The sequence below is a fragment of the Nyctereutes procyonoides genome, unplaced genomic scaffold (assembly GCF_905146905.1).
Source record: "Nyctereutes procyonoides isolate TBG_1078 unplaced genomic scaffold, NYPRO_anot_genome, whole genome shotgun sequence".
Classification (NCBI taxonomy): domain Eukaryota; kingdom Metazoa; phylum Chordata; class Mammalia; order Carnivora; family Canidae; genus Nyctereutes; species Nyctereutes procyonoides.
Window position 1 is genome coordinate 56,097,893 of NW_026575126.1, and position 21,584 is coordinate 56,119,476.

Here is a 21,584-nt window from a genome sequence, read left to right on the forward strand (position 1 = left end):
TGGGTCTGAGCTGAGCTTGGAATATCAGGCAGAGGCATAAGGTGGGACTGTGATCGACTGGAAGCAACAAAATCCTCCCACTTGGGCTGTGCATCCTTTTATAAATGGTCATCAGATGTCCATGAATGTTTGAGTACAGTTAGGACAGATCTTCCAGAACACCCCAGCAGTATTCTGCATCAGTGGGCAGATAGCTGTGATCCTCCCGAGATGGCTCTCCTCGGTGTCTCAGCTGCTCTCCTCAGATCCTCCCTGAACCTCCCCACAGCCCAGCAGCTAAAGTTAACACCTGGACCAATCAGGGTCTCCAAGACTCTGTTACAGTGCTGAGGATGGCATCAGTACTAATTAGCTGGCACCTGGGCTATGCCATTTGGAAGTATTTTGAATATAATGTGTGTCTGTGTTCAGTGAAGAATAGGGAAAGGTGGTGAAGATTCAATGGGTACTGCAATGGCCTTGAGATATGAATAGTTTGGCAAAATTATAATAAAAAGAAAATGAGAAAGATAACAGTCTCCTTCAGCTTGGTTAAGACACAATGCTTTAATCATCCATCCACCCAACTCATCCATCTCTCCATCATCCGCCCATCCATCCATCCATCCATCCAGTCATCCATCCTTCCATCCATCCATCCATCCATCCAATCATCCATCCATCCATCCATCCATCCATCCATCCATCCATTCCTCTATCCAACCATTCATCCATCTGTCCATCCACCCAGCCCATCTATCTGTCCATCATCCATCCATCTATCCATCCAACCCTTCCATCCATCCATTTAGGATAAGTGAATCCAGCAGGAAAAATCTGCCTCTTTTAGTGCTTTTGTGCCATTGAGGATGTTTGACAACACATAAGGCGGGAATATTCCCCTGCTGGGACTCTTCCTAACAGATGTTTTCTTCCCCCATCGCCCCTGTATGATGGTTGAAGAAATAGAAAACTTATCTTCAAATGACAGCCCTTTCCTCTGACTGCCCCAGGGAACATGGCATGGGAATGTGGCTGCAGGTTTTAAAAAATCCATTGGATTCCATGATTCAGTGATGTGGTGAATGTAGATAGGGCTCTTCTATCAAAGCATTGAAGCCCATTGAAGAAATAAGAAAATATGTATTGTTTCTCCAGAGAAGGGAGGTAAGCTCACCCTCCTTGGAGCTGGGTAAGGTTTGTTTCAAGCCTCTGGAAATTAAACTCATCACTTAAAGAGCAGATTGTGGGCTTCTGGCCCTTGCTGCTTGGGATGTGCAAAGCTGCCAATGGACAGTTTTGATTGAATGTCCAAATTAAGCTGCCAAGTAGAGGCTCTCCAGCTCCAGGGACCCCATGTTAGTATTTATGTCACATCTTTAGAAATAATCATATTGTGAAGCAGCGCCCAAAGCAATGTCAGCAGCCACCGCAGCTGAGGGTTTTAACAGCACCTGCCTGGTGCTTCTGCTGCATGTACTCTCAGCTCAAGGGAGGGAGGCCCCTAGGCACACCATCATGGTTCTTGTCCTGAGGATGTAGGTGAAGAAGCTGTAAGCCTCAGCTGTCCTTGTTTTGTCTCAACCTAGGGCATGTCTCCAAACAAGAAACAAAACTGGATTCTTGTATGCCTTACCCACAAACCATCTGCCCTAGGCATGAGGAAAGACCCCACAAGGCCAACCTGAGGGGAACAGATGTTCACTGGAGGCAGGGTTTATTCTTGTTTTTCCAGGCTAGTCTGAAGAGCACCTCTTCTATCTGCATCAGTCCCTGCCACCCTATGGGGATCTGGTGGTGATAATTGCCCACATTTTTGGAGAGTACCAGGTATTAAAAGAATGGGCTTGTGAGATCTCAAAGGGGATTAAATCAGAGCATCTCTGGGGAGGGGAGTGGTCTCCGGACTTCTGAGGTGAGAGTGTATAGAATCAGTGGCTGTAAAGCAGTCCTGGGAACTGTAGGACCCTGAGTGACCAGACAAATCTTTGTAGAGAACAGATGACACTGAATTGGGTTAGGGGAGTACAGAACTGCCAACTTTCCAGGTTTTTGGTTCCCAGGAGAACACAGTTACAGAGCACAAAAGTTGCATGGTTTTGATGAATAGACTCAGAACTTGGAGAAAGCAACCGACTGAATCTTGGAGCTGCCAAGTTGTATCCAATACCAGTTTATTAAGAATAATGTGCACAGGACTGGTCTTCCATTAAGCAATGAGTCCTTTCAGATTTAGAGTAACATTTTTTTTCTTAATTAAAAAAGTAATTCATGTTCAACTGAGACCATATATTTAACTTCTCTTTCGTCCAAATTCCCACTGAATGACTAAGAGATTAAAAATGGGAAAAATTTATGAGGGCTGCAATCTAGAAAGAGAGTGTCAATCACATGCCAGAACCATTGAGAAATTTCTCTAGGATACAGTTCACACAATACTGGCTAATTTTGTCTTTTCTTTTCCACTGTCTGAGCCTCCTAATACTTTCCTATTATGTAATCTCATTGGTTGGTACTCCCAGAATGATGTTAAATTAGGGTGGGGATGGTGGGCGTTCTTAATTTAATTGTGGTCTTAATGGAAATGGAGATGCCTCTAGAGTTGTACCAGTAAGCGTGATGAGGGCCTTTGATGTATATATTATACCAAGAAAAGCATTCATCTATTTCCATTTTTCTAAAGATTAAAAGAAAGAATGATTATTGAATTTTGTCACTTTCCTTTTGTAATTTTTTTGGAGATAATTATATGTTTTTTCTTCTTTGACCTAGTTTTATACTGAATAATATTAATAGATTTTCTAAAACTATGAAGGGTTTTGTTTAGAGAGTATGTGTTCAGACTTGAGGTTTTAAAAGATCACTTTGGTGTGGGGTGTGGGGGAAGGTCTGGGTGGAGCAAGACTGTAGGCAAGAAACCTACTAAGAAGATCTTAATTTCACCAGGAAAAAAAAATGAGTGACCAAGCTATAACCAAATGAGTTAATGCTCTTTACTAATCACTCATCACCTGCCAAGGACAATAGGCTTTGGTTTCTTTATAGGCTTCAAATATAGCTTAATAATGACAATAATCCTGTGACACAATTATTGCTGCTAAGATGGTAGCTGTATGGATAATAAGAAAGGCTCAGGTACATGAAGTGATAAAGAAGTAGAATGAACAGTACATAGTCATAGGTGAGATTGCACAGGGGAAGGAGACCAAGGTGATTTCCAGATTTCTCAAGACAGCTTAGTGGCTGGTTGAGCGCTCATCAAGAATGGCATTGAAAGAGAAGGAGCAGAAATGGTCATGGGAGAGAACATGGAGATAATAAGTATTATTGGACATTTTGAGTTGATATACTTATGGGGCATCTAGCACTAGGTATACATTAGGCAGTTGTGTATAATGTTCTATAGCTCAGTAAAGCGCTTTTTTTTTTTTTTTAAGATTTTCTTTATTTATTTGACAGGGAGAGAGCACAGGCAGGGGGAGTAGGAGAAGGAAAGCAGGCTCCCCACTGAGCAGGAACTGCCACTCAGGGATTGATCCCAGGACCCTGGGATTGTGACCTGACTCAAAGGCAGACCCTCAACCAACTGAGCCACCCAGATGCCCCAGTAAAGTGATTTTAAGCAAAAATTAAAATCATAAGAGTAAAGCCTCATGGGAAAATATGGAAATTAAAAAACTAGCTTCTATATAATCCATGGTTCAAAGAATCTCAAGAAAAATTGAAAGTATTTTGCACCAATGAAAATATAACACATCAAAATTTATGGCATCAAGATAAAGAAGTGCTTGAAATGCAGTTTATATTGCGGAATTCTACCAAACGTTTAAAGAAGAAATAACACTTATTCTCCTAGAAAACAGGAGAGGAGGAACACTTTCTAATTTATTTTATGATACTAGCATTACCCTGATACCAAAACCAGACAAAAACAGTATAAGAAAAATAGAAATATTCCTTATGAGCATAAGTACAAAAGTCTTCAACAAAATATTAATAACTCAAATCCAGAAATATGTAAAAAGAATAATACACTCAACCAAGTGACTTTTATTCAGTGAATGCAATGCTATTTCAATAGTAAACAATCAGTTAATGTAATCCATCATAATAATCTAAAGAAAAAAAAACACACAAACATATCTGTTGATGCAGAAAAACATTTGACAAAATTTAATATCCATTTATGATGAAAGTTCTCAGCATAGTGGAAATAGAAGGGAACTTCCTTGGCCTGATAAAGAACATCTACAGAAAATCTACAACATACTTAATAGTGAAAGACTGCATGCTTTCCCCATTAAGCTATGGAACAAGACAAGGATGTCCACCTTTACCAGTCTATTCACAATCATATTGGAAGATCTAGCCAGTGCAATAAGACAATAAAAATAAATTTAAAAATTGTAAATACAGATTGGAAAGGAAAACATAAAACTAGCTGTACATTGGGATGCCTGGCTCTCAGTGATTGAGCATCTGCCTTTGGCTTAGGTCGTGATCCCAGAGTTCTGGGATCGAGCCCCACATCAGGCTTCCCATGGGGAGCCTGCTTCTCTCTCTGCTTATGTCTCTGCGTCTCTGTGTCTCTCATGAATAAATAAATAAAACCTTAAAAAAAAAACACTGGCTGTGTACACAGAAAACATGATTGTCTATGTAGAGAATCCACAACAGTCTACCAAAAAACCTTCTAGAACAAGTAAGTTTAAATAGACTGGAATATATAAGGTCAACACACAAATGTCAATTTTATTTCCATATATCAACAGTAAACAACTAGAAACTAAAACTGAAAAAAAACCCACTTACAGTAACTCCAAAACAAATGAAATATTTAGATATAAATCTAGCAAAACATGTCTAGTATGTGTGCTGAAAATGACAAAACACTGAAGTAAAGAATATCTAAATAGATGGAAAGATGTACTAAGTTCACAGATTGAAAGACTTGGCATGTCAGTTCTTACAGACTGAACTATAGATTTATTGTCTGTTTTAAAATAAAAAATGAAATTGAAGGAATCATAATCCTCAATCTTAAGACTTACTATATAGAGCTTCAGCAATTGAGCAGTGTGGTTTTTGCCAAACAGTGGATACATAAATGACTGGAACAGAGTAGAAAGTCCATATATACCCACACAAATCTGGCCCATTGATTTTTTTTTTAAAGAAAAAAAGACAATGAAATGGAGGAAGAAGAGTAGTCTTTCCACAAATGATGTTGGGATGATTGGTCATCTGTAGCAAATAAAATGAACTTTGACCTTCACTTCATACTTTATATAAGAATCAGCTGAAAATAGATAATAGATCTAAATGTAGAATGTAGAGATATAAAACTTTAGAAAGCACAAGAGAAAATGTTTATGGCCTGGAGTTAGACAAAGAGTTCTACATGACACTAAAAACACGAATCAGAAAAAAATGATAGTGCGTGAATATCATTCAAATTGAAAAAAAGAAAACTTTTGCTCTGCAAAAGACACTGCTATAGAATGAAAAGACAAGCTACAAGCTGGAAGAAAATATCTGCAAATCACATAAATGACAAAGGACTTGTATCCAAAGTAAAGAATTCTCAGACCCTTATAAGTAGGAAAACAACAGCCTCACTAAGAACAAACCAAGACTTGAACAAACATGCCACCAAAGACAATAAAAAGATAACAAATTCATTCATGAGAAGGTACTCAATATCATTAGACATTAAGGAAATACAAGTTAAAGCCACAGTGAGATACCACTACACACCTATTAGAATGGCTGAAATAATAATGATAATAAATACTGTGAATACAATGTGTTGGCAGGGATGCAGAGCAAGAGGAACTCTCATTCATTGCTGGTGGGAATGCAAAATGATATAGTCATTCTGGAAAACTTTTTCATGGATATGTGTGTGTGTGTGTGTGTAATTGCCATACAACTGTGTGTGTGTGTGTGTGTGTGTGTGTGATATGACTTAATGATCCCACTCTTAGGAGTTTATCTTTGAGAAATGAAAACTTTGTGTTCACACAAAAATCTATGAATATTTATAAAACCTTCATGTACTCAATGTCCTTCAGCAGGTGAATGGATAAACAAACAGTGTGGTACATCCATACAGTGCAATTCCACTCATCAATAAAAAGGAATTAACTACTCATACATACAACTTGGATGACTCTCAAAGGCATTATGCTCAGAAAAGCCAATCTCAAAAGGTCACATACTGTATGATTCCATTTATATACCATTCTTGAAAAGATAAAACCATAGTGATGGGAAACAGATCAGTGGTTGCCAAAGGCTGAGAGTGGGTGGATGTTGTGACTATAGAAGGGCAGTACAAGGGATTTTTGGGGGGGTGATAGAAATGTTCCGTATCCTGGTTGTCTGGTGGTTACATGAATCTATACATGTGTTAAAATGCACAGGAGTATATATCAAAAGAAAAAGTCGATTTCACGATGTGCCAATTTAAAAAATTAAATAAATGCTATACACAGAAAGTAAATGGATAAGAGATGAATGGAAGGAGAGAGGGAGAGAGAGAGAAGAGACTGAGAGTAAGAGAGAGAAGGAGGGAGGGGAAGAGAGAGAAGGAGAAATAAAGGGAGGGAGGGTAAGAAGGAGGGAATAAGTCAATAGAAATGAAAAAGAAGCTGGCCAAGAATAAGGCATAAGCAAGAAGGATGTCATGCTATGATATAAGGTCATTTACTTTTTAAAAAAATATTTATTTATTTATTTGAGAGAGAGAGAGATCGCATTGAGTGAGGGGGACAGAGGGAGAAGGTGAGAAAGAAACCCAAGGAGACTCCCAACTGAGCACACAGCCTGGCTGGCTCGAGGCTCCATCTCACGACCCTGGGATGATGACCTGAGCTGAAACCCAAGAGTCAGATGCTTAATTGACTGTACCACCCAGGTGCCCTGCTATAATACCAGGTAATTTAAAACAACAAATTAAAGTGTATAGGAACAGTGAATGCAGGAATGCCTACTGCATAAAATATAATCAGTAATATGGAAACAAATTTAAGGAGTGCTCCCAGATGATGGAGGAAGGAGATAAAGAAATGAATACAATTGTGAAAAAGTGATAGATGGGAGGTACAAACAATATTTATCCAGAGGTAAATGGTTATCAGATGTTCCTGGAGAAAAGACCTCAAAAAGCACCTGTATCCAAAGTAGAGTTCAAGACAAATAATGAACTGTACACAAAGAATATTTTATTTTGTTTTTAAAGATTTTATTTATTTATTTATTTATTCATGAGAGACACAGAGAGAGAGAGAGGCAGAGACATAGGCAGAGGGAGAAGCAGGCTTCCTGCAGTGAACCTGATGCAGGACTCAATGCCAGGATTCTAGGATCAGGATCTGAGCCAAAGGCAGACCCTTAACCGACTGAGCCACCCAGGTGCCCCAAAAGGAGGGTTTTAAAACCTATTTTGTCAGTCTTTGACAGATAAGACAGGTTTAAAAAAAAAGGATATAGATGACTTAAACAATTTAGAGTGACTAAGAGTTACCACTATCTTGAAGCCTGTGTAGCTTTTAATGAGACAATCACCTTTTTTTTTTCTAGTGTACACAAAGTTGGTGATATGTTAGCTTTTTTTTTGTTGTTAGCTTTTTTTTAAAAAAGATTTTATTTATCTATTCATGAGAGACACAGAGACACAGGCAAAGGGAGAAGCAGGGTCCCTGTCAGGAGCCCGATGCAGGACTTGATCCCAGGATCCCGGGATCATGACTTGAGCCAAAGGCAGATGCTCAACCACTGAGCCACCAAGGCATCTCAGTATGTTAGCTTTCGAGGGACCCTCATTAAATCTCCTCCCATTCCCACAAATTGCCCAGTCCACATTTTCATAGTAGAACTAGAAATCCATGATACAAACATATGAAATAGAAGATCATCAAGCAAATAAGAAGGAATTGGAATCTATGAGAACCTTAAGAATGGGAGCTCCCGATGTCACTTTTGCAGAGAATGGGATGTGCAGTTAGTTGATTAGGGACACCCCATAGGGTGGACAGGAGGTATGGAGGACCAAGCTGTGGTTGGAGACCAGGAGTGTGTGTAGTGGCATCACGCCCCCACGTATGATGCTTTTCTCCAGGAACACTCTTGATGCCACACGTCACTGATGGTCAGAGGTATGCAGAGAGGATGCATTTGAAAAGACAAGAGGGTGAAGATGTGGAAGTCCCTGGCCAGAATGACTCCATATGGGCACGTTCATGAGAGAATTAATACCATAGCAGTGCATAGTTGGACCAGAGCGAATGAAAGAGTTGAAGGGTCAGAGAGTTCGAGGAGATCGATAGTAAGAGGATAAAAGGTGACTGGTGAGGTTGGAGGAAGTGCCATTCCAAGTGAAGCTCCAGGTGCCTGGATCAGGCTGGAGAGGCAGTCATAACAGGAAAAAGTGAATGTGTCACATGTGGTTTCAAATTATCTATCCTTCCCTTAGTACTTCCTCCAGATTCATTTGTGAGAAAATCACATTGAAGGGATACTCTTTTAGCCTGGAGATTCATCTTGATAGTTCTAGAATTTTATATGAATATTCCCAAAGGAGAAAGGGGCTTTACATTCCACTTGAATGCTACTGTTCTCCATAATTAGGGTCTCCATAGAATCTGTTGTCCAAAGTGGAACTCTTTTGAGAATTAAGGGACAACAGGTATAAACTGAGGTTGTCCCAGGCAAATTGGGGTGAATGGTCCCGCTAACTATTATCCAACATCCCACTGAGTTGTGTGTGGTTTTTACCTGCATCCTGGAGACAAGGGGAACCAAGGCTCAGTCATTTAACCAAGATCACCCAGTTAGCGAGAGTCATGGCAGAGGTAGTATTCCAACCCTGGTCTGTCTGACTCCAAAGTCTGTGTGTTGCTAATTTAGTTCCCGATCTCCTATGCACAAATGCTCCACCCTCATTTCACTTGCCATGACTTGACAGACATTGTGACGGTCCCAGCTGAAAGTCTGTCTCAACATAGATAATTAGATGTGTGATAACTGTGCCAGCAGTGACAGGAAGCCAGCTGTTTCAGGAGCCCTTGGCCATGGCGCACTTGGGGTGGCTTAGATGCTGGATGTGGGTGCCCGAAGACCTCAGGCTCGCTTACTTTGCAGTTAGAACCTATCAGGTGAGGCCACAGGGGATGGCCAGTTAAGGTGCCAATGGAAAGGGGATTCTGATGCATCCAAGGCTCACAGAAGCCACAGCTTCAGAGATTCTTGGAGTCAGAGGAAATTATAAATGAATGAGAATTGAAGGGACACAGATCCAGGGTTAGACTTTAGAGCGAAGGGCCAAAGGAGCTTGTAACTTGAGAGGGTTTGGCAAGACAGATGGGGAGGGATTTGGGGTTAACCAAAGGCCCAGGTAAACTGTCAGCCACCAGGGAGGTCCCCGGAATAGGAGAGGGGCAGGGCAGGATAGCAGAAATAGGTGGGTGGCTCTATTAGTTTTGTTTTACTTTACCTGTTGAGTTTCTGCCTCCATCTCTGCTGTGATCCCGGGGCAGATGCTGAGGCTGTCCATCTGATCTCAGGGAGGTCACCCTGGGTCTGTACGTTGTTCCTCAAACTGTTCTGTGATCCAGTCCATGAGTTCTTAAGCCTCACTCTGCAGACCCAGTTGCTCTATGGTCTTTGGGGAACAGCATAGGGTCCCTAAAGGCCAGGGCAGGAGGTTCTTGGAGCCCAGAGATGCACAACTGAATTGTTTTTTTTAAAAAATTTAGTTTGGGGGCGCCTGGGTAGTTCAGTCAGGTCAGCGTCTGCCTTTGGCTCAGGTCATGATCTAAGGGTCCTGGGATCAAGTCCCATGTCCTGCTCTCTGCTCAGCGGGCAGTTTGCCTTTCCTTCTCTCTTTACCACTCACCCTGCTCATGCTTGCTCTCTCTCTCTGTCAAAAAAAATAAATAAAATCTTCTAAAACATTAGTTTAAATAGTGCAATTAATACAGAAATGCTTTCTCTTTGTAATAAATTCAGAATTTGACAGATAAGGCTAAAGCCAATTTTTCCCACATCCCCAAAACTGAGTTTCTATATCTCTTCCTCAGATATAATCATTACATTAAGTCAATTTGGGGTATATCCTTCTAGGTGTTTTTCTATCTATTTAAATTCATATATGACCTTGCAGGAAATTTGTTGTTATCTTTAAATTTTTTAAAGGTTTTATTTTAATTCTACTTAGTTAATATAAAGTGTAATATTAGATTCTGGTGTACAGTATAGGGGTACGCACTTCCATATAGCACCCGATGCTCATCAGAAAATTTATTGTACTTTTCTCTTAAAGAGTTGGAGGACCCTGATTTTCAACTCCTTTGATTTCGACATAAATCTCAAAACTACACAAAGGTTGCACAGTTGGTACAAGGAACACCCGTATACTCTTTACCTGATTTACCAATTGTTCCTATTTTGTCCCATTTGGTTTCTTGTCCTATTAAATGCTTTTATAAATGTATATTTTTATTTCTGAGCCACCTGAGAGTAAATTGGAGTACAGAGTTCCCATTTGCCCTAAACACTTGAGTGTATACTTCCCAGGAATGAGAACATCCTCTGACATGGGCATGATACAGTGATCCAAATCAGGAAATGTAACATAGACCCAATGCTATGATCTAATTCAAGTGTGGGAATCCATGTTTCTACAATCGAACCACTGGTGTGCACAGACATTTTTCTTGAAAAAAAAGCTTTATGTTGTCATAATCTCTTTTCACCTGGCCATTTGTTCACCATGTTAGTGCGTATAGATAGTCCGTGCGATTAACATGTGCGTAATATTTCACAGTATGAATATATACAGATTATTTAGCTCTTCCCCTGTGGAGAGGAACTCAATATTTCCTATGCTTGCTCTTACAGACATTTTCAAACATAACTGAATGCTAGTGGGCATCACTTTTTTTTAATTTAAATTCAATTTGCCAACATATAGTATAACACCCAGTGCTCATCCCATCAAGTGCCCTGCTTAGTGCCCATCACCCAGATACCCCACCCCCCCACCCACCTTCCCTTCCGCAACCCTTGGTTTGTTTCCCAGAATTAGGAGTCTCTCATGGTTTGTCTCCCTCTCTGATTTTTCCCACTCAGTTTCCCCCTCTTCCCTTATGGTCCTTTCACTATTTCTTAAATTTCCTGTATGAGTGAAACCATATGATGATTGTCCTTCTCTGATTGATGTATTTCACTCAGCATAATACCCTCCAGTTCCATCCACATCGAAGCAAATGGTGGGTACTTGTCTTTTCTGATGTCTGAGTAATATTCCATTGTATATATAAACCACATCTTCTTTATCTATTCATCTGTCGAAGGACATTGTGGCTTCTTCCACAGTTTGGCTATTGTGGACATTGCTGCTGTGAACATTGGGGTGCAGGTGTCCTGACATTTCACTACATCAGTATCTTTGGGGTAAATACCTAGTTGTGCAATTGCTGGGTCATAGGGTAGCTCTATTTTTAACTTCTTGAGGAACCTCCACACTGTTTTCCAAAGTGACTGTGCCAGTTTGCATTCAGTGGGCATTACTTTGAACAGCTGTTCTGAGGACACGTAGGGAGGACAAGTGAGGACTCATGATGTTGAAGGAAGTGCCTTTTAAAGGAATCGATAAAGAGAAACTTCTGGTTAGCATCCACAATGTGAGATAAAGGCTTTAGAGCAGCACAATTACTCAGACTTTTCTAATGTTGTATTTTGGGTGGTGGTGGGATGTAGAGTCGGGGGACAGAGTAAGAAAGTTCTTAAAAAAAATACTTAGGGAAATAGGTAGCAGTAGTGCTTTTTATGGATTCGGTGCTGTCTTAGGTACCTTTCAGAAGCATGCAGAAGACCCTTTGATGGAAACAGCCAGACCTTACCCCCCACCTGCTTCATGTCCAAGGCGAGCAGTGTTCTCTGGATCAGGACACTATTCTTCTGTACATTTAGCACACTTCCACCAGGGGGGAAGGTTGCTATTTCTGCCTTGTGTGAAGCATTTTGTACCATCTGGGCTGGCTGGATTTCAACAAAGATAGTAAAGAAACATTTATCAAGACAAATCAAAGTCAGTCTCGCCAAGTGTGGTCTAGAGAGATTTGCTTCCTCAGTACATTGTGGCTGGGAAACATGACTTTACTTTGAAAAGCTTCAGGAGGGACAGGCCTCTGGATCTTAGCCTGCAGCTACTGTCAGCTGCTCATGATGTGGTGGTTGCAGGAGTGAGAACGCTTGAGATGTGAACGCCAGCAGTCCCAGAATCAATTCCACTGCATTCCTTTCCACAGAAATTTTTCACCTCTTTAGTAGATAATATACCCAAAAAGACAAAAAGGGAAGAAAGGATTTATGAGGGTTGGGGGAGAGATGGCGTCAGGTCTCAATCATAAATATTGATTTCAGGAGAAGTAGAGGCCCAAGGAGATGTCATTCTTAAACCATTAATTGTAAAGACTGGCTCAAAAATACATCACATACTTGTCCCAAAAAGAGCACTCTGAAGGACCTGTGAACTTGTAAACTTACAACAAAAGAAAGTTCTGGTGATGGTCCCATGATATCAGTTCATAACATAGGGGAGTGAGGTGGGAAGAGGGTGTGGGCCTTGGCAGATAGAAGAGATATGAGCTGTTCCCACTTGCATATGTGTTGCCAATCAACCAGACAGACAAGTTTCTGGCACTTCAGAGAGCCTCAGATCATGTTTTTATGCAGCTTACTCTGTGATAGATGTGTCATTACAAGATCCCAGCCTAGAAACTGGCACATGCTATTTTCCCCGGAAGACTCAAGAAATGAGAGAAAATTAACAGTTGGAGATTGTAGTCTATGGGGAAAATGCATGAGGATCTTAAGAAATTATATCATCTAGAAAAGCTTTACTTGATGTGCGATGTATGGACCAGAAGTAGCAGCAACACCTGGGAACGTGTTAGAAAAACAAATGAGCAGCTCTTACTCCAGAGTCACTGAATCAGAATCCCTCTGTAGAAGTGGGTTGCAGAGATATATGTCTCACAAGCCCTGTGGGTGACTCTTATATTCTAAGGTTTGAGGAGCCTTCTGGAAAGGTTCAAGTGGAAAGGTCAGATGCATTATTCTTAAAGAAGACCCAGAAGTGGTGCTGTTTGATAGGAGTCCATTTGGGAATGGTCACGCCTACTTCTTCTTCTTTTTTTTTTTAAGATTTTATTTATTCCTGAGAGACAGAGAAAGAGAGAGAGAGAGAGAGAGAGAGGCAGAGACACAGGCAGAGGGAGAAGCAGGCTCCATGCAGGGAGCCCGATGTGGGACTTGATCCCAGGTCTCTAAGATCACACCCCGGGCCGAAGGCAGGCACTAAACTGCTGAGCCATCCAGGGATCCCTGGTCATGTCTTCTTAACAAAAATAGACAAATATAACGAGAGGGGACACTAAGTATGAGTAATAATAATAATAAAATAGCAAAAATATAGACTGTTCCCTGGGGGCCAGGTTCTGTGCTAACTGTGTATATTCTGGATCTGATTGTACTCTTACAACAACCCAATGAAGTATGTTTTATCTCCATCTCATTGGTAAAGAAATTGAGATCCCAAAATGTGAAGTAACTGCTAGGCAGGATGCAAAACCTGACATCTTGTAGCCTTGTACATTATGTGATGTGACTACCGATTCATTAGTGACCAACTATACTTTGAATACATTTCGTTTTCTGCATTCGTTGGAGATGGTATCAACATCTTATGTTGGCCCCATGTCCCCAATGCCTAACAGAATGCCTAATGCCTCACAGGCACCTGCTTATTAAGCTTATTGGCTGAGACAAAGTCAAAGAGGAAAAGTTTTTGCTTTTGGTGCAAGAATGAGATATAGCCTACCTGAGAATGACATGGGAAGAGAATTCAGCCTCTGGATAAATGGAAGAAAAGGCCATGCGCTAGAGTGCAAAGTAAGTTATGGCTGGCATCCTGGGGCCCCTAGTCACTCTCCTGGCAGTCCACCCAGCCCTTTTTCTGTCTTATTAATTTAGTCCCAACCCCTTCCTAGTGATAGGATCTTAGACGAGTCAGATGTCATTACCCCCACTCCCAACAACAATGGCCAGCTGCTTCGGCATTGGAAAATAAACAGAAGATCTTTGAATTTAACTGGGTCTGGATTTTTTTTTTCCAGTTAAATGGGAAGAAAGAAGAGCAAGGGAGTTGAGGGTGTTTCCAAGGGAGTGATTATAATGCAATATGAACTCTAGACTGAGGGTGAGTTCAATAAAGGCAAGAGGGCCTGGGGTGAAGATTCAATAAAGATCAGCTCAACAGACTGATTTGGTGGTGTAAGACTTGTCTCAGTGGAGCACTGGGGTTAATGAACTGGAAAAATAGGAAGGGACATAGGATCGTGGGGTATGTGAAACAGAGATTGAGAAAATAGTGTGATTTCTGGGATGATAAAGTCCAGGGAAGAGGTGATTGCGATGGGGTGGAAGCAAAAGTTATAGGAGGTGAGGGGGTGCCTTATCTCCTACTTTCCGGTATTCTGTTTCTATTCTATTATTGCACTTATGGAACACTTAGGAAAAAGATGTCAAATTATAGCTGGAGTCATGGATGTCTGTCATCTTCCTGCCTTTAATGGGATCACATTTATCATTCACTATGAAATAATTCAGATAGGCTTTATCCTGTGAAGACAATTTCCTGATATTTCTAGCTAATTGCAATGATCCTATGGTTTTCTCCTTTGACCTATACATAAAATGAATATTTAATAATAGATTTTCTATGATTGAACCATCTTTGCATTCCTGGTAGGAGTCATTGTCTATTAGCCTTCTGGCAGATCACTTGATTCAGTATGCTAATACAATACTTTGGATTTTTCTGTCACAAGTGAGATGGTTGGCACTGCATCACTGCATCCTTAAGACCTTACAACTCCCATTTTCCCGTTGCCTTCCCACAGCTACCTACAACACTGGCTTTCAAGTTGACTCCTAGCTAACTTCTTCCTATTGTCTAGGCTGATATCTTATTCCACCTCATCCTTTCTATGGCCAGTTTTGTCTACACTACTGACCTTCTGCTTCCCTTCTTCTTTAAGCTGGTGTTATAGCCTCCTTTACTCAGTGCTCTTCATTGTGGGTGGAGCATACCTGTAATGCTGCGATATTTTCACAGCCTTCTCTCTGGGCTGTCTGGGTGGGGGTTATGGGTGCTACGTGGATGACAGGTACACTTTGGTTTGGAGGGCAACTCTTTCACTTTTCACTTTTGCTTTCTGAATTGAGGTGAAATTCATATAACATAAAATGAACCATTAACCATTTTAAAGTGTACAATTCAATGGCATTTAGTATATTCATAGGGTTGAGCAACCATCAGCTGTATCCAGTTCCAAGAAATGTTATCCCCAGTAAAGGAAACCCCTTGTCCATTACGTAGTCCCTTCTCATTCACCCTATCCACCAGCTCCTGGCCACCACTACTCTGCTCTCTGTCTCTGTGGATTTACTTGTCCTGAGTGTTTCATGTAAATGGAATCCTACAACAGATGACCTTCTGTGTCACAGTACACAGATGCTCATAGCAGAACTATTAGCAATAGCTAAAAGTAGGAACAGTCTCAATGTTCAGCTAATGAATGGATAAACAAAGTTTGATATATCCATACAAGAGGATTGTATTCAGTTGTAAATGAAGTGCTGACACATGCCACAATGTGGATGAACCTTGACCACATGCTGCTCAATGAAAAAAAGCTGACCTTTCTTGTTGGCTTTGTGGAACAGAAGCTTAGAGAGCGTACAAGTTAATCCCGGGGGCACAGTGGGTAGCACGGTGTGAGTCAGAAATCAATTTTGAACCCATATAGAGCAGAGGCTACATCTCACTCATCTATCTTGCTTTGTATGCCTTTTCACTCTTGATGTTAATATGTTACAATTCCCATTAAATAGTGTGGTGCCAAGGACTCTTCCACAGGTTCTCTAACTTTCACTGCTTGATGTTTCAACATTTCAGGGCTATTAATGCTAAAATTGCCTTTTCTGTTTCTAGTAAGAGATGCTAAAAACCTTGTACCTATGGACCCCAATGGCTTGTCAGACCCTTATGTGAAGCTGAAACTGATTCCTGACCCCAAGAGTGAGAGCAAGCAGAAGACCAAAACCATCAAGTGCTCCCTCAACCCTGAGTGGAATGAAACATTCAGATTGTAAGTTAAATACTGGCTGAGCAGGGTGGGTTGTGAAGGTTGGCTTGTGTATCACCTGAGATCACACCCTCTCAGCTTCCATTTCATTTCTCCTGTCCCTCCTTCCCTCTGTCCCTCCCTCCCTCTCTCCCTCCTCCCTTCCATTCCTCCCCCTCCATCTGCATTTTTGCATTGCAAGCCAAGTAAAAACTGGAACTTATTTTTTTAATAGAGTCGAGAATGTCTGTGGTGTGGGGAGTGGGTGGGATAGAAAGTAGTGTGATGTGTTGCTAGGTGAAGGCAAGTTGTGGGAGAAGCTCTGGTCTCAGTGAACAGTAGGACATAACCCATAGGATGTGACGATCCCCCCTCCGGGGTTCAGTGTGAATATGGATATGCTGGGGCTGCAGCCTGTTGAGAGTTCTCTGCCAACTTCCATGAGGATCTTCCCTAGCCAGTGCTCCAAGAACCTGGGGCAGCTTTTTGATGCATCTTGGCCCATAAGTGTTAGGGACATCAGCCAATATTTGTGGAGCATATCCTGGTTATAAAAAGCATTCTATTGAATGATCTCAGTTTATTGGCCATTTCATCCCCATTTAACCAACGGTGCTTCAAGAGGTTAAAGAACATGGCCAGAGTCCCCTGGCAAATATGGGGTCAAGGGCAATTTGGCTTCTGACAGCCTGACTCCAGAGACTATGGCCCAAAAACATAATTCCTTGTGGGAGCCCCATCCCCTGTTTCCTCTCTCTGGGGCACATCTCAGCTGCAGTCGAGGACATGCCTCAGAACAGGCAGTTTCCCCTGACCGGCCCCGACAAGACTGCTTCCTCCATGCATGTCCTCAGCCTCATGGTGATTCACATGTGTGCAGACACTCATGCATTTATATCATTGGTATCCACATTTGCTATAGCAACTGTGGCAATATGGTTTCCTGAACATCCCGAGCCCTACTAACATGTAAGGTAGCAGAAGTAGCTAGAACTGTTTCTATCGGAGCTGGCTCAGGTTCTCCATCCTGCTAAGCCACAGGCTGTCGAACTGGAGAAGCTCTCCCTCCCTGGGGAACTTCCCAGGATGGAAACAGAATATGTTTCTTGCAACAGCTTGTAATCTTAAAAAATTCCTGTCTTCGGGCCTTGTCCTCTTAAACATTTCATCTGCTTGAGAAATCACTGTAACCTAACCTCCACTGACTTCTTGTTTTTTGTGCTTTGCAGCCAACTGAAAGAATCGGACAAAGACAGAAGACTGTCTGTAGAGATTTGGGATTGGGATTTGACCAGCAGGAATGACTTCATGGGATCTTTGTCGTTTGGGATTTCTGAACTGCAGAAAGCTGGTGTTGATGGCTGGTAAGCAGGATTTTGCTTTGAAAGCTACCATACAGCTTGGTCCAGCAAACATGGGAAGAAAGATGTTTTTCTTTTTCTCCTAAAAGTGAAATACTAATGCAGAGTCACACAGAATGATGGCTGGTAGATTGGATCTGCCTCACAGATATGTTTTATATCTATGTTTGGTCCTTGTACTTAAAAAAAAATCAGTGGTTCGTATTTTTAAAATCAGGACATTTTCCATAAAAATCTGGACTTTGGGGGGGCGGGTACCTGGGTGGCTCAGTCGGTTAAGTGTCCAATTCTTCTTCTTCTTTTTTTTTTTTTTAAGATTTTATTTATTTATTTGAGAGAGAGAGTGCACATGAACAGGGAGAAGGGCAGAGGGAGAGGGAGAACCTGAGCCAAAGGCAGACGCTTAACTGACTGAGCCACCCAGGTGCCCCAAGTGTGTGACCCTTGATCTCAGCTCAAGTTTTGATCTCAGGGTCGAGTTCAAGCCCTGCATTGGGGCATGGAGCCTACTTTAAAAAAAAAAAATCTAGACTTCTGGCTTGCAAAGCCAGAAGTATCTGGATGTACTGGACCTAGAAGGCAACAGCTGAGAACAGGTGAGTGGTTAGTTAATGCCTCCTTCAGACAGGACATGGATTTTCTGTCTGCCATAGTCTTCACTATTTGCTATTGCTTTATATCCGTCCAGGTTTACACAGTTGCATGTCTTGACTGGCCCCATGGGCACTAAAATGGGTTTCACAATATACCCTAAAGATAGATGCAGTCTACGGTCAGATTCTGGCCCTGTCTGAAGATGCTCCTTTGTTGGGACTGCCTACCAAGCCTGGCCACAGAGGTGCTGGGAGATTGCGGTCATGGTCAGCTGCAGTTCTCCTTTGTTCCACAGTCTTTGCTTTGTTCCCTTCCCATAGCAAAAAATCCTTGTTCAGTATTCCCAGTGAAGAGGCTGGATGAGCCCCCTTGGCACAATGGTTTGTTTCACTGTCGTTTAAGTAAAAGAGTCTGAATATGTAGTCCAATCTGGTACCAGAGCTTTGGGCAAAGCAGAGATTAGTGGCTGCTCTTATCTCTTTAAGAGAAATTGTCTCCTTTCTGAATGGTTTCATTCAGGGCTTTTTCAGTTACAAGTGAAAGAAAATAAAAGTCAAACCGGTTTAGCAAGAAAGAGAATGTATCAACAGGCCACATATCCTTTCCATTGTTCACCGTACAACTTCCTTGTCTCTCCTCCATATTTATCCTAGACTTTTTTGTTGTTGTTTTTTAAAGACTCATTATTTATTTCAGAGAGAGAGTGCATGAGCACAGGGAGGGGCAGAGGGAGAGGGCTCCATCTCACCACTCTGAGATCATGACCTGTGATGAAACCAAGAGTGGGATGTTCAACTGACTGAGCCACCCAGGCACCCCTATATGTATCACAGACTTTTATTCAAGTAGATACTGAGTCTCTTTCTATTCCATTCCAGTCATTAGAGATCCATCAGATATAAGATAGACCTGCCCTCATGGAGCGTAACTTCTGGAAGGGGAAGAAATGACATCAGTAACTGATCAATAACAGATGTGAAGGAGATTGGAAGCCAAGTGCATATAAAAATAGTAGTAGTGGGGGGCACCTGGTGGCTCAGTAGTTGAGCGGCTGCGTTTGGCTTGGGTCGTGACCTTGGGGTCCTGAGATCAGTGCTGCATTGGGCTCCCTGTGGGGAGCTTGCTTCTCCCTCAGCCTATGTCTCTGCCTCTCTCTGTGTGTCTCTCATGAATAAATAAATAAAATCTAAAAAAAAAAAATTTGTAGTAGTTGGGCACCTGGCAGTCTGTTAAGCATCTGCCTTTGGGACAGATCATGATCCCGGGGTCCTGGGATCAAGCCCCATGTCAGGCTCCCTGTTCAGTGGGGATCCTGCTTCTTCCTCTCTCTCTGCCACTCCCCCTGGGTGTGCTCTCTCTCTCTCTCTCTGTCAAATGAATAAATAAAAATCTTTAAAAAAATATCAGTAGTAATAAGATGTGTTGAAGCACAGATCACAAATGGTTAACAACAGAATTCTCAAAAAATAGGTAATGAGCATTTGTCACAGTTTTCCTTAGCTCAGCTCATGAATGGGGAAGCCAGGTACATGACTGGCTGATTCTGAAGGTTTGACAAGCTGATGTTGGTATGTCAAGAGACATAGGAATGTGAAGTCACTTTGCTAAGTTAGAGGTAAAATTGACTGCTAAACAGGGCAATGAAATCACAGCCTTGGAGGCAAGTCTACCAGACTGGAACAACTTTTTTTTTTAAGATTTTTATTTTTAAGTGATCTCTACACCCAACCTGGTGTTTGAACTCACAACCCAGAGATCAAGAGTTGCATGCTTGATGAAGCCAGCCAGGAGTCCCCGACTAGAAGACTATCTAAAAGTTAGCTTTTGTCTTTGCAGAGCTGGGAAGCCGTCTGGGCCTTCCTGGATTGTGGATTATAAGTAACAGTACTAAGTTATAGTAATTTTAACAAGTAGTAGTGGGGAAGGAAATAACTAATTAGAAAATGTTATCGCTTGATGGTAAGAGGTCACACTGCCATCTTCTTGGTGTTTTCCCAAGTGTCACATAGGCGCAAAGCTTCTCAACAAAATACTAGCAAACCAAATCTAACAATACATTAAAAAAAACCATTCACCACAATCGAGTAGGCTTTATCCTGGGGAAGCAAGGGTGGTTCAGTATTCTCAAATTAATCAGCAGGATACATCACATTGACAAGAGAGAAGATAAAAACTATATGATCACCTCAATAGATTAAAAAAAAAAGCATTTGACAAAGTATGACATCCATTCATGATAAAAACTTGGGTAATTTTTCTTAACATATGGATGATCTGACTTTGCATGCTGCCATTAGCACTACCAGCAGATTGCGTGTTCCTTCCTCCTTAAGTCAGGCGTAAAGAGGTTAAAGACAAGGAATATATGATCCCCAGGGGGTCTTCGTGAGACAGGAGAGAGAACATAATAATAATAATTACAGCAACAATAGCTACCACTTATTGACTCTTAACTGAATGCCAAGCTCTGGGCTGATCAATTTCCAGGTGTCCTAGAGTCACACATTGATACCCAGTAACAGCCTCTTTATTTTCTATAAGGCATCCAGACTTTCTTATACAGTTTTGTGACCTCCTGGTGGTGAGAAGGGGACCCTCCAGCCTGTGGTATGACTTCTGGGCTTCACTGCTATAGAGCAGCAGATCCTCCTGCCTGGTCCAACCCGTGCCCGCAGAGGTGGGATGCCCCCCGCCCCCCCTACAGCTTTGGAGCATCATTTCTGGCTTCCTGCTAGAGTCCCAGGGCCTGGCCTGTTGCCTCTTTGACCTACCCCAGGCCACTTGTGTGAGCCGTCATTTCTGTTTCCTGTGTGGGAGCAAGGAGGGCTGTCTGAGTTCTCCTTGTATCCCTCCCTGGTCTGCTGCTGTGATGTGTGGCCCTCCATGTAGGTCTCTGTGCAGGACAGAGAAGGCTGGGTGGGCAAAGCCCCTCTGCTTTTACCCTATCTTTGCTCACTTCTCGTGGTTCTTCAGGCCCAGATGGATGAGGCTCTCCCACAGGTGCCACTCCTTTCTGGGCTGGTGCCAGCCCTATCTACTCCCTGAAAGCAGACAGCAGAGTGCAGGGAGGGCTAAGGACTAAGCCTGTAATATCCCCACAAGCACACTTCATCATCTTTCAGTTCTCCTGCTAGTTCTATATGGAGCGTTGTTCCTAGGATCAGAGTAGCAGAGCACTGGGCAGCCCGGGGGGCTCAGCGCCGCCTTCAGTCCAGGGTGTGATCCCGGAGACCCGGGATCAAGTCCCACATCGGGCTCCCTGCGTGGAGCCTGCTTCTCCCTCTGCCTGTGTCTTTGCCTCTCTCTCTCTCTCTCTCTCAATAAATAAATAAATCTTAAAAAAAAAAAAAAAAAGAGTAGCCGAGCACTGTGTAAAAGGACACACAGCCTGTAAGTGATGGTGCTTGAGTCTGAGTCCAGGTCTTTAGGATGCTAGGGCCTAAGCACATGCATA

General features: G+C 42.0%; 1 protein-coding gene across 3 annotated transcripts in view; it reads left to right on the plus strand.

Moving 5' to 3' along the window:
* Positions 1-21,584, plus strand: part of PRKCB (protein kinase C beta) — a 328,355-nt gene that overhangs the window by 202,452 nt on the left and 104,319 nt on the right. For all 3 annotated transcript variants that reach the window (XM_055340824.1, XM_055340826.1, XM_055340825.1), the window contains 2 exons: positions 16,043-16,199; positions 17,405-17,539. In XM_055340824.1, the coding sequence (XP_055196799.1) occupies positions 16,043-16,199; positions 17,405-17,539 (292 nt within the window). The remainder of the gene's footprint in view (positions 1-16,042; positions 16,200-17,404; positions 17,540-21,584) is intronic.